This window comes from Phocoena phocoena, chromosome 2 (genome assembly GCF_963924675.1).
Source record: "Phocoena phocoena chromosome 2, mPhoPho1.1, whole genome shotgun sequence".
Taxonomy (NCBI): domain Eukaryota; kingdom Metazoa; phylum Chordata; class Mammalia; order Artiodactyla; family Phocoenidae; genus Phocoena; species Phocoena phocoena.
Window position 1 is genome coordinate 54205668 of NC_089220.1, and position 14202 is coordinate 54219869.

At 37.3% G+C, this 14202-nt stretch overlaps 1 protein-coding gene across 1 annotated transcript in view; it reads left to right on the plus strand.

Moving 5' to 3' along the window:
• Positions 1 to 2561: 2561 nt before the first annotated feature.
• Positions 2562 to 14202, plus strand: part of MIS18BP1 (MIS18 binding protein 1) — a 54402-nt gene continuing 42761 nt past the window's right edge. The window contains exons 1-3 of the mRNA XM_065871678.1: positions 2562 to 3102; positions 7255 to 7365; positions 7994 to 8469. Of these exons, the coding sequence (XP_065727750.1) occupies positions 2562 to 3102; positions 7255 to 7365; positions 7994 to 8469 (1128 nt within the window). The remainder of the gene's footprint in view (positions 3103 to 7254; positions 7366 to 7993; positions 8470 to 14202) is intronic.

Below are 14202 nucleotides of genomic sequence, written 5' to 3' on the forward strand. Positions count from 1 at the left end.
AGGAAGAAGTTGGGCAACATGAAAGAGAAGAGTTGTGCGCTGGTTCTTGGAGACTTTCACTGTGACTGTAATTATCTGCCTTTAGATGAAAACAGTTCTGCATGTGTACAGTAGTCCCCACCGCCCCCCTCCATTACCTGCATTTCACTTTCCTCGGCCCACAGTTTCAGTTACCTTCAGTCAACTGCAGTCTGAATATATTAAATGAAAAATTCCAAAAATAAACAATTCATAAGTTTTAAATTGCATGCTTTTCTTAGTAGCATGATGAAATCTCACACTGTCCCGCTAGGGATGTTTATCATCCCTTTGTCCAGCATATCCTACCCATTAGTCACTTAGCAGCCCTCTCGGTTATCAGATGGACTGTCGTCGAGGTATCATAGTGCTTGTGTTCAAGTAACCCTAATTTTACTTAATAATTGCCCCAAAACACAAGAGTAGTGGTGCTGGCAATTTGGATATGCCAAAGAGAAGCTGTAAATTGGTTCCTTTAAGTGAAAAGTTGAAAGCTCCTGACTTAATGAGGAAAAAAAAATTGTATGCTGAGGTTGTTAAGGTCTGGGTGAAAACCGAATCTTCTATTTGTAAAATTGTGAAGAAGGAAAAAGAAATGCATGCAGGTTTTGCTATTGCACCCCAAACTGCAAAAGTTTACAGCCACAGTGCATGATAAATGCTTAGTTAAGTTGGAAAGGCATTAAATTTGTGCAATAAGATATTTTGAGTGAGAGAGATGACATTCACATAACTTTTATTACTTTTTATTATTTTTTATTTATTTTTGTTGTGCCGTGTGGCCTGTGGGATCCTAGCTCCCCAACCAAGATTGACCCCGTGCCCTGCAGCATTGGAAGTGCGGAGTCTTAACCACTGGACCGCCAGGGAAGTCCCTATTACAGTATATTGTTATAACTGTTTTATTTTATTCTTTACTGTGCCTAATTTACAAATTAAACTTTATCATACGTATGTACGTAAAGGAAAAAACATAGTGTATATATAGGGTTTGGTACTATCCACAGGTTCAGGCATCCACTGGGGGTCTTATAATATATCCACCCCTGGGAGAAGTGGGGTGGCGGGGGAGGACTGTTGTGCTACAGATTGGGCCTGTTCTTAGTTCTGCTAGTTTATTTGCAGTTTACACTTCCTGCTGAGCATTTCATTAGGTTCTAAGGAATTGAGATTGTGTAAACCTGCACATACTTTGCCTTCTTTCCATGCAATTGTCCCAGTTTATTCATTTTTGTTTTGAGAGCTTAGAGAGAATGGCTAGTGAGTATTACAACTCTCAGCACAGCGTTCCTGTCACTACCACATTGCCAAATGCATAAATATATACATTAATACATTTTGCTGAATTCAGTGGTTTTTGTGTCATTCCCAGGATAACCCTTTTTTGTTAGCTCTTGTTATCGAGGAATATTTCCTTCTTTTTTTCTCTTATAAACTGTTGGATAAAATGGTAATTCGTATATGAATTTTTAACTTGCATATTTGTTTCTTACAGAAGTTACTGTAGATAAAGATACTTGATGTCTTGGGTCTGATTGCATTTGTATTTTCTGAAATAGGCTTTTTATGTTTATATGATGTCAAAGACTGGTTGGAATAGTTATAAATTCAGTGATCAGAGATGCTATAAATCTAGATTTTCAAGTTCTGAGCTCCTCAGGTTGAAATATTTTGTTAATTTACCAGCTGTTACAGAATGTAACTGTATGGTTCATCACCTAGAGTCTTAATTTCTAGGTGTGGGAAATAAAATTTATATGTAAGAAGCAAGCTAAAACAAGTCTAAGACCATGTATGCCCAAGTGCGTGATTTCCTCTAAAAATTCTAAGTAGCAGTAAGTGTTTAGAAAATTGGAATGTATATAATTTACTTTTGATTTGAGGTTTTTTTAAAACAAAAACCTCACAAAATGTTCTGCAGCATAACAAAATCAGGATTGGAGATTATTTAACTTAAAAATTGAATGGATTTTTAGCCTTCATTAGGATATATCATTGTAGCTGCTGCCTTAAAATTTAAGTGCCTAAAAGGAAAAACCATATTGGTGAAATTTGATCTTTTATAACTTAATGTAGTGCCATATGCAAATGTCAGTTAATAGTTTTTGATGCAAATATTAGATTGGAACTTCCAGGACTTGAGGTTCAAATAAATTTCCAAAACAGATATTCAAAATTCAGCCCCTAGAGCGATTAAGTAGAAGACTTGGTGAAAGCTGCTTTTTCGTAGAGAAGTAAATTTAAAAGCCAAACTGTTTATCATTGAAAAATAGTAAAATGAGGCTTTAACAAAAATATAAAATCTTCGTCTGATTTGTGAGCTATAGATTATCCAGTGTTGTTATGAACCGATTAAACCTTTTAATTAGTATAATGTTGTTATGGAAAGCAAATAAACTTAACTTTTTCTGTACCAAAGCATGGTAAAGGTTGATTTCACATTGAACTACAGGTTCTTCTGGCCCCTTGCTGAAGGTCTATCCTGAAAATTGTGTTTAAGTGAATATTCTGTTAGAGGAAATTTGTTGCTACTGTTTATCAAGATGATTGCAACACCTTTGAAACATCCAGGAATTCACTTGTCTTCAGAGACATCTTCTCAGAGGAGAAATATGCCCATGCATGCAGTCTTTTTTGACAGCATTCCTTCAGGCACACTTACTCCTGTAAAAGATTTGGCGAAATATCAGAAGTCCTCTTTAAAATGGAATGACCATAAAAAGAGTCAATTCCTAGGAATAACAGTTTTTAATAATAAAAATATATTTCAATCTACCATGCTAGCAGAGGCCACCACCTCTAACAGTTCTCTTGATATCAGTGCTATAAAACCCAACAAAGATGGATTAAAAAATAAAGCAAGCTATGAATCACCAGGAAAAATATTTCAAAGAATGAAAGAAAAAGTACTACATAACAAGCAAGAACAAGCATCAAGAAACAGTTTGTTGGAACCACCAAAAAATGAAAGTAATAAAATTTTCACTCCTAACGGAGCTGAGGAAGGAGTATTACAGCATACCTACCTCTGTGAAGGAAAGGAAAACAACAAATCGTTCCAGCCAGAAGACAGTTCACTAAGAGGTTAGTTTTATTACGTGTTGGTTTAAGAAGTGTTTATTGTGTCTGATACTGTTTTAGGCACTCGGGCGGGATAGAGCAGTGAACAAAATGAACAAAAATCTCTGCCCTCATGAAGCTAGCTTACATTCAGTTGCTGGGAGACAGATCACCAAATAAGTATTTTTTAGGGTATAATAGAAGAAAAATGCTCTGGAAAGAAAAAGAGTAACCTTGATGGGGAGAGTTGGAGGAGGTTGTAATTTTCATTGGGGTGGTCAATGTTTCAATAAGGTGGCATTTGAGCCAAAAATTGAAGGAGGCACTAGATACAGATATCTTGGGGACTGAATGGGGAAGGATGATCCTTCGGCTGGTACAAATGCCCTGAAATAGAAGCATGTGGACTAGCTGTGAGATTATCATGGGTGAGTGGACAGAGCTGGGAAGGAGTGGATAAATAGAGGGTCAGATAATGCAGGGCCTTATAGGTGAATGTTAGAGTTTGGGCTTTTATTGTGAACAAATTAAGGAGCCACTGGAGAGTTTTGAGCAGAGGAATGACACGATCTGACTTATATTTTTAAATTTGAAACAGTTAATGAAGTAATTCAGTTGAGAGAGGGTGTTGGCTTGGTCAGGTGGTAGCAGTGAAGATAATAAGGAGTGGCCGAATTCCAGATATATTTTGAAGGAAGAGCCAATAGCATTAGCTTAGAGATTGGATGTGGAATATAAGAGGTATAAAGGGTGATTTGTTTGTTTGGTTTTGTTTTTTTTTGCTCGAGCAACTGGAACGATTTAACTGAGGTGAGGCAGACAGAGGTGGAGTGTGGTTGGGGGCTCAGCAATTATGTTTTTTGTCATGTCAATTTTGATATGTCTGTTAAAAATTGAAGTGTAGTTGTGAATTAGGCTTTTGAAAAAAAGTAGTTGGAATTTAGGGAAGTGGTCCAGGTGTGAAAAACACATTTGAGAGTCATTAGCACCTAAATGGTATTTAAAGCTATGAGATTAGATGGGATCATCAGGGAGTAAGTGTACACAGAAAAAACATTCAAGGATGAGTCCTGGGGCACCCTGAAATTTAGAAGTTAGAAGAAAGAGTAGGAAGTACTGAAGGCCACTGAGAAGATGAGGAAGAAGAAAAACCCAAGAAAACAAAATGCTTTTGAGGAAGTTGTCATTGGCTGTGTCTAATGCTGCTAATCAGTCAAGAAAGATGAAGGCTGAGATTTGACTATTGGATTTAGCAACGTGGAAATCATTGATGACTGATGTGGGCAGTTTTGGTGGAGTGATAGGAGCAAAAACGTGATTCAGGAGGGTTCAAGAGAGAGTGTGAGGAGAGAAATTGATGATGGTGAACATAGTTCTTTTTGAGGGAAGCAGAGAAATATGGGAAGTATGGTTTAAGAAGATCTTGTTGTTTTTAATGATTGGTGAAATAACACCATCTTGGTGTGCTTTTGGGAATGATCCACTAGGGAAGGAAAAACTGAGATTTGTAGTATGATATTCTTGAGTAGTTGAGAGGGAATAGAATCTAAAAGTGGATGTTTGGCCTTTGCTAGGAACATAAACAGAACATCAAACAAGAAGGTAGGCAGTGTTATGTGATTTCAGAAATAATCTGAAATACGAAGTCAAGTCATCAGTTGAGAGTGAGAATGGGAAGCAGGTATTGAAGTTTGAGGAGGTTTGAATAGTGTAGGAGAGCGAAAGAGTAAATGGCCTAGGCCTTATTTCCTGGGCAATGTTAAGGACTTACTTGAGATTTGTGGGCATGAATTTAGATAAGACCAATCAGTATGGTTGTGAGTTTTCCTCTAGCTGCATAGGTGCTGGTGGGGAATAGGAAGGGGGTTGGATTTTATCAGGACTGTAATTTTGCCAAATACAGGCATCCTTGTTTTATTGCAGTTCACTTTATTGATCTTCACAGATATTGCGGTCTTTATAAATTGAAGGTTTGTGGCAATCCTGTGTTGTCAGATAATTGTTACCATTTTTAAACAGTAAAGTTGCTATAAAAAAAATTGTGTTTTTAGCAATAATTTTTTAAATTAAGGTATGTACATTTTTTTCTTAGACATAAGACTGTTGCACTCTTAATAGACTACAATATAATATAAATACAACTTTCATATGCATTGGGAAATAAAATTCACATGACTCACTTTATTGTGATACTCACTTTATTGCAGTGGTCTGGAACTCAACCCACAATATTTCCGAGGTATGCCTGTAGGATGATGTGAAAAAAGGACAAAGGAGTTGGGGTGTGTGTGCAAGGGGGTGGTCACAATTGGCCATGAAATTTAAGTTGGTTAGACAGAGAAAAGAAGACCTGAAGGAGGTGAAGAAGTGTGAAGAAGTGTAGGTCTTGTTGGGATAGTCAGTGAATTTGAGAGAATGATCTGGAAAGATATAAGGTGATCAGAAATTGGGACACTTGAAATTGAGATTTTAATGAGTTGCAATAATTGATAAAGATACTTTACATGCATTATTTCTTTTGATTCTTTGAGCAAACACTATGGTTACATGCTTATTTAATAGTCTCGGAGTTGGAGCTTTTAAATATGTCACTTCTGCTCTGTGTCTCACAGGTAATAAGTGATGGGCTGAGAATTAAATACAGGTATCTATTAGAAAGCCCACGCTCTTAACTACTGTACGATAGATTGTGGGTATATTGTTGCATTTCAAAGACAGTGATATATTTTGACACAAAAAGCAAAGTTTTCTAAGGGAGTTTAGGATAGAGGTGGGGGAGTATACAAAATAATCTCATACAGTCTAGGAAAAAAGGGAGAAGCAAATGAAATAATGTATATTAAAGCATGTTTTATATGTAAAGTGGAATTAGAGAGAAGTAACTGACTACTTTGAGAATCTGATGAATCTTTCCCCAGAAAATGCACATATATACAAACACAGATTTTGTATATATTTTCAGAGATCTTTTGGAGAGTCTCTGCATGGATCCTTGGACTCTCAAATAAACAGACTAAGTTCTATATAGCATGTTATTTATATTTGATTGAGTTACCTACTCATCTTTACTACATTGCTTTTTCATTTCTAGTAGAATGAATTAAAGAAACAGAAACTTATCCTTCTTTTATGACACATCATTATAATAAAATCTTTATATTAAGGTTTCTAAGGCCAAAGCAGCATACTTATTAAAGTATAATCACTACTAATTTTTTCAAGTGTAATATTTAAAATTAAACATATAGGGCTTCCCTGGTGGTGCAGTGGTTGAGTCTGCCTGCCGAAGCAGGGGACGCGGGTTCGTGCCCCGGTCCAGGAAGATGCCACATGCCGCAGAGCGGCTGGGCCCGTGAGCCATGGCTGCTGAGCCTGCCTGTCCGGAGCCTGTGCTCCGCAACGGGAGAGGCCACAGCAGTGAGAGACCCGCGTACCGCCAAAAAAAAAAAAAAAAATTAAACATATAAAATAATTCAGTTTTTCCTTCTCTGGTACAAATTAAGTTGATTACCTTCCCCTTTTTGTGTGAAAGAAATTCATTTCTGTATTCAAGAAACAAAACTAACCATCTAGGATGTAAAGCAGAATAAAATGTAAATAATACTATTAGTTCCTATTTTTCTAGTTGATAAACCTACCAGATTTGTGCCTTTGAAGACCTGCTAAAGAGATGTCAAAGAAGTATAAATTATGGTTTAGTCTGCTACTGAATCTCAACATTTTGATTTTTAAAGTATAAGTTACAACTTTTCAACTGTTCTTCCACATTTTAGAAATTTCCAGCAACCAGAAGCAAAATCAGAATTTTCAAGGCTGGATGGCACTTCATATATAACCTTAACACTGATTTGTAGCAGAAACAGAATGTTATTCCAGATGTCTAGGCTTCTAAGTTCAGTAGTATACTTTTGTCTAGAGTTGGCAAGTAATGTGGAGAAGTTTTAAAAAAATTTTTTCTCAGCATAATGTAGGTATAGATAATCTGTTGAAGGCATGAGACAATAATAAAGGGAAAAAACTTAATGTAACTGTCATATATTCCGTAAGTATACACTATTGGTTGGATCATTACTGAACCTAAGTCTATTCCAAGATTTTTTTTAAGGCAGTTTTTTCTTCTTAGTGACTAATACAACTCAACTTCTTTCTTTTAAAAAAAAACAACAAAAAACGTAGCCTCAGTCCAAGAAGTTCCTTCAGAATCATCAAATAATATTTTCCTGTCAGTCAAGCAAAAGATTCAATATCAGCAGGAAAAGAAGGCACCTCTGTGCAATTTAACTTATGGTAAAGTGCTTTTTGTTTTGTTTTGTTTGTTATTTCAATGTATAGCTAAATGTGCTAGATAAAATTATTTCCCCTGTGTAGGCAACAAGCATTGACTGGATAAAAGATTGAGTTGTAAAAGCCAGCTGCACTCAGAGAAAGACTAGGCTTGAGGGTGGAACATTTCTAACCTGAAGACTTTAATATAAACAGTTTTACAAAACAAATGAACAAACATAACAAAACAGAAACAGACCTATAGATATACAGAACAAACTGGTAGTTGCCTGGGGCGGGGGAAATGAGTGAAATAGATGAGGGAGATCAGTAATACAGACTCCCAGTTATACAATAAATAAGTCACGGGGATTTCATATACGGCATAGGGAATGTGGCCAATCATATTGTAATAACTTTGCATGGTGACAGATGGTAACAAGTTATTTTGGTGATCCTATGTTATGTGTTATTTGTAATGTGTAAAAATACTGAATCCTTATGTTATATACCCTGAAACTAATATTTAAGTCAATTATACTTCAGTTTTAAAAAGGAAAAAAATATTAGAAGTTTTCAGTTGTTCTGTTGCTCTCTTTTAATTTCATATTATCCTTCTATAAATTTTGTTTGGTTTTGTGTTTTTTTGCAGAGCTTCCAATTCTGAACCAAGAACATGAAAATGATTCAGCTGCAGGAGTCTCAAACAAGGCATTAACTAGAGCTCAGTTGGCTAGACAAGTTCTTCACTCTAAGGAGAATACAGTTGCAACCACTAAGTCCAAAAAGGACACATTTGTTTTAGAAGGCACTGATTCTACCTGTGAAAAATCCCAAAATACCACCATTGAGACTCTCTGTGTTCCTTTTAAAAACGGCAGTCAATTAATGGTTTCTGATGATAGTAAGATTACAACAGAAGGCACTTCAAAACAGGAAATTAAGGAAGGAAATGAGAAAACAATGCCCAGGGAGACTGATCTTCCAGGTTCCATGAATGATACATGTAAAATTGTGCTTGCAACTCCAAGATTTCATATAGGAATACCTCAGAGATCCAAAAGCAATGCCTGGAAACTTTCTCCAAGTACATGCCAAGCTATTACTAATGGAGTTAAAAAAAATAAGGTAGGAAAACTTTTAAGGCAGATGTATATTTGTTTTTACCCCCATTCTTCAAGAGCATGAGCTCTTTTGCTTTCTCATTAACAGTATCTTCATTTTGGAGTTTTGATATTAGTGTATAGGCAGTGTGGCCTAGTGAAAAGAACAGTGGATTAAAAGTAAGACCTAGGCATTAACTCTTACTTTGCTCTATTACTAGTACAGTCTTCAACTCCCTTTGGGGATGAACAGTGAGGTATTCTTAAATTTTATTTTTCCTGATTCTTGGGCTTCTATTAACAGAGCAATTAAAAGAAGAGTTACAGCATCTGAAGATTTGAGAAGTTTTTCTGTTGTAATACAGAGGGATCAATGAAAGACTTTAGACCATCAAACTATGTTATATTAGGATAAGTTCTCTGAAGGAAGTATAATAGAAATTCAAGTTCAAGGAGGAAGATACAATGTAACCTTTCCAATTGGTAAAGGTTTGAGCCTTTATTTTTAAAAGGATGATTTGTAGGTATCAGACTGAGATGATATTTGAATTCTGTCTAAATTTTTTTTTTAATTTATTTTATTTATTTATTTTCGGCTACGTTGAGTCTTCATTGCTGTGCGAGGGCTTTCTCTTGTTGAGGTGAGAGGGAACTACTCTTTGTGGTGGCTTCTCTTGTTGCAGAGCACGGGCTCTAGGCGCGCAGGCTTCAGTAGTTGTGGCACACAGGCTCAGTAGTTGTGGCTTGTGGGCTCTAGAGCACAGGCTCAGTAGTTGTGGCGCATGGACTTAGTTGCTTTGCGGCATATGGGATCTTCCCAGACCAGGGCTCTAACCTGTGTCCCCTGCATTGGCAGGCAGATTCTTAACCACTGTGCCACCAGGGAAGTCCCTGTCTACATTTCTAAGAGCGATATAACAGTTACAGTTTCGTATCTCAGTGTATTTATTGGAAATTGCATTATTTGCAAATGTTTAGACTTACGAGGAAAAGTTTTAGATGTTGTCTTAAAAATATGAGGTGGATTAAGTAAAAGATTTAAAGACATCTGTTCTAAGAGACCCTACAGTACTAATTCCATCATCTCTATAGTACTGTTTACCTCAGCTACTACACAAAGTCCAAGCCTCCCAGGTCTCTACACAGTTCTGTACATGCCTTAGTCTGACCCAGTCTCTCACTCATCTTTAACTCTCCCAACATTACATTGCTCTCTTGAACTCGAGTTACAGCATTAGCAAAATGTTATATTCTCAATCTTCTATGAACATTTCTTAACTTTGCTCTAACTAAAATTATGGCTGTTTCTCTTAAATGGTGGCTCTTTTTTCTCCCATATCCCATATTCTGTTGGACCTAGAGATGATATAATGTGCGTTCCTCTTGTTCCTCATCCTTGTTGCAGGTCATTTTTCCTTCTCTCTAAAACCACTCCTTCCCCCTCCCTAACTTTTGAAGCATGTGTCATAAGGCTTTACCACTCCCTCTGTCCTTCTGTAGTCATCTATAGTGCAACCTCCTAGTCATGAGCTTGCATCCTGTTGAAGGGTTTTGACACCTGTTACTTTTTCCTCTGCTACTCCTTCTGTCGTCAACTCTTGTGACATCAGTATCCATGTAGATAATCTATCCAGCCTCCTTGAATTCTTGATTTTCAGAGACATTCTCCCTACCAATACCCTCAACTCTAGTCATACCCATCCCTTGTCTTTGCCAGTCCATGCACCAGCTCCTCACTTTCAAGCATCCCACTCTCACTATTAAATCCTGTGTGCTCAGATCATTCTACCTCTAGTACTTTTCCCCCATCCCCACCATCAATACTCCACCCCACTAAGACAACCTTCAGTTCATCAAATCTTTTCTGTCCTCATTTCTCTTACGTTACATAGAGTCCATGGTCCATCATTAAAATCATCCCCTTGACTAAACTCAGTTCTGTTTATTGCTTTTCCTTCTGTCTTCCTCTGGCAAAATTGTAACCCTGGTTAAATTTTACTCTTTTTTTTTTTTTGCTACACATCTGTACCTGAGAAGTAGAAGATGATTGGAACAAAATGTACAACGATGTTGACTAGTCTCATTTTAAAATTGACAACAAACCTTAAATGGGCTCTCAGTATTGCCCATCAGTCCTGCTAGATTTCACTTGTCAATCCACCCCACGCTCTGACTTTCCTAGAGGAGTATGCCACTCTTATTCTCTCTTAAAACCTCCAAACCTTTTCTTTCCTCCTCATTCTCAGTTCATTGAGAACCTCATATTCCCATCACCAAATCTATCAGTCTGTTTGCTGCTATATCCACATATTCTGTGTTTCCTTCTATTAAAATGGATGAACAGTTTGTGTTCCTTTTCAAGGCCAGTTCATTTCCTCCTACTACCTAAAGGATTTTGTCCTTCTTCCCTCAAATTTTTCCTCTTTCTGCATCATTCCCAATAGTATATAAACATGCTGAAACATGACCTGCGTTTTTTAAAAAATATGAAGAAAAAGTCTACCTTCCTTTTACTCCATATCCCACTCCAGCTACCACCCCTTTTTTTGTTTGCTTGTTACAGCAAAACACCTTGAACGAGGTATATGTATTCACAGTGATCATTTCTTCTTATGTCATTCCCTATTGAACAAGTTCCACTTTGGACATTCATATTCACTACGCCATGAAAATTGCTTTTTTCAGGTTCACCAATGATTTCCATATCATTAAATCCAATGATTATTCTTATTCCTTATTCTGTCACTCATAGGGGAGGTTAACACAGTGAATCAGAACATCCTTCTCAAAATTTTGTATTGCTTTTTTGCTTAGGTTCTAGGAACTCTCTCCTAATTTTCTGCTACCTCACTGGGCATTCTCACTCCCCTTTGCTACTTTCTCCTGTAACAACCTGTAAATGTTGGATTCCCTAGAATCCTAGAAACTGATTCTCTCTAGACTATTATTATCCAGTGCCATAGCTTTAAATTCCATTTCTCTGCTGATAGCTGCCAAATATATATCTCCAGCCCAGAACATTCTTGTAAACCCTACTCACATATGCAATTATCTGTACAGCTTCTCTATTGATACCTAATAGGCATCTCAAATTTAACATTGTGTCCCATATTGGTAAATAGTAATACCATTTCACCAAATACTTAGGTAAAAATTTTAGGTTCATTTTGGGCTTTTTTTTCTATCTCTCTCTTTCTCTGTCTCTCTGTCTCTGTCTCTCTCTCTCATACTGCACATCTAAACTGTGAAGAAATCCTGTTGTCTCTGCTGTCCTGAATCTGACTCCTTATTGCTCAACCACTGCCTCCTAGTCCAAGGCACAGTAATCTCTTGGATTACTACAGTAGCCTTATAGTCTCCCTGTTTCCACTATTGCCTCTCTCCCCTTCAGTCTGTTTTCTAAATAGAGGCCAGAATCTTTATATATAGGCCAATTTCTACCCAGCAGCCCCTTAATAGAATATTAAATCATGTCACTCCTCTGCTCAAAATCCTCTAGTAACTTCTCACCTCAAGAGAAATCACTGGGACTTCCCTGGTGGTCCAGTGATTAAGACTCCACAGCACGTTCATTGGCTGTGAGTGGGGGATGGGGGGGCGCATGGGTTCGATCCCTGGTTGGGGAACTAAGATACCGCATGCCGCGTGGCGGCCAAAAAAAGAGAGAGAGAAAACACTAAACCTTTACCATAGCTTGTAGGACTCTACATAATTCAATCCTGGAGATATCCAGCCTCATCTCATCTCTCTTGCTTACTCTTTTCAAGCTACTGTGCCCTCCTTGCTACCTACTTAGGGCCTTTGTACTTGTTCCCTCTACCTGGAAGAATTACTCCCAGATATCCATATGGCTTATTCCTTACTTCATTCAGTTCTTTGTTCCAAGACCTTTCCTGACTATCCTGTCTAAAAAAAAAAATCCTCCATTTATACTTATTTTTAATATTATCACTGCCTGACATTTTATTATTTATTTGTCCATTTATTTGAATATCACCACCACCACTCTGCTTGTTTCCAGCCCCCTCACCAACCCTCACCACCACCACACATACAACACAAATGTTGCCTCTAAAGAGGGTGGCCTTTTTATTCTGTTTCTGGATGAATCCCATGCCTAAACCAGTGCCTGGAGCATAGTAGAGCTCAACAAATGTTTGATGAATGAATATTTGATTTTTTTTCTTAAATAATTTATTTTTGGCTGCATTGCATCTTCATTGCTGTGCGCGGGAGTTCTCTGGTTGCAGCGAGCAGGGGTTATTCTTCATTGCAGTGCACAGGCTTCTCATTGCAGTGGCTTCTCTTATTGCGGAGCACAGGCTCTAGGCATGCGGGCTGCAGTAGTTGTGGCTCCCGGACTCTAGAGCACAGGCTCAGTAGTCGTGGTGCCCTGGCTTAGTTGCTCCACGGCATGTGGGATCTTCCTGGAGAAGGGATCAAACCCATGTCCCCTGCATTGGCAGGCAGATTCTTAACCACTGCGACACCAGGGAAGTTCCGATTTTTTCTTTCTTTTTTTAACGACATAGTTTGTTTTGTTTTTTGTTTTATTTTGGCTGTGCAGGGTCTTAGTTGCAGCATGTGGGATCTTTAGTTGCTGCGTGAGGACTTCTTAGTTGCGGCATACGGACTCTTAGTTGCAGCATGCATGCGGGATCTAGTTCCCCAACCAGGGATAGAACCCGGGGGCCCCTGCATTGGGAGCACAGAGTCTTACTGGACCACCAGGGAAGTCCCTTGGTATTTTATGTAAGCAGTATGATACAGGATCATGGAGCCAGAGTTCCTAGATTTGTAACCCATCTGTGCTACTAACTAGCTCTGTGTGATACGGGCACGTTATTGAACTAGACTTTACAGAGTTTCTTTATCTATGAAATGAAGATAATTGCACCTGCCTCCTAGTGTTATGAGAATAACATGAGTCAGTGTATCTTAGATGCTTGGAACACTGCCTACTGTTAGCTTTTATTGTTAATACCATCTCCATCTGATAGATTCTTTGATATATCTTATAGTTCCAAATGCAGAAGTAGGAAAAAAAATTTTATTGCCTCTTTCCCAAGTCTTACCTGTAATTTTTTAAATGAATACCCTTCTATTTTAGTTTCCTGACTCAGCATAAAACTACCACAGAATAGTTTGTCTTTATATGTAAGTTTATAATTTTATATATAAAATAAATGGCGACTCAAAGTATGACTTTTATGGATGTATTTGTCATCAGAAATAGTTCATTATTAGATTGTTACACAATAAAAGCAATAATTTCATAACACAGTTGTTCACAGAAATCTTCCTTTATAGTAATGTAGGATTTTACTTGTCCTAAAATAAAGAATTCTCTGAGCTGTTCAGTTGTTTGCTTTGGAATAGAATACTAAATATAGATTACTAGCAGTCACCTTTATAGGAAATTGAATGCAACTCCAAATCAACTTTGTAAAAAAACAAAAAAGCTCTAATTATATAAGGGTAAGAGTGATGGCGAAATGTATATTACACAACTGTTTTTTTCTCCAAGTTATTGGGTCTTTTGTGAGTTTGGGTATTTTAATGGATACCTTAGGATTTTAGGTGTTTTTTTCCCCCTAGTGGTTAAGAGTATTTGACATAAGAATATTTAAAGTATAATTGATTCTGGATTGTAGAGCAAACTTTGCAGTACAACCTCAGTTCAGTCTCTCTCCATTCATCTTTTTTTTAATTTATTTATTTATATTTTGGTTTTGGCTGCATTGTGTCTTTGTTGCTG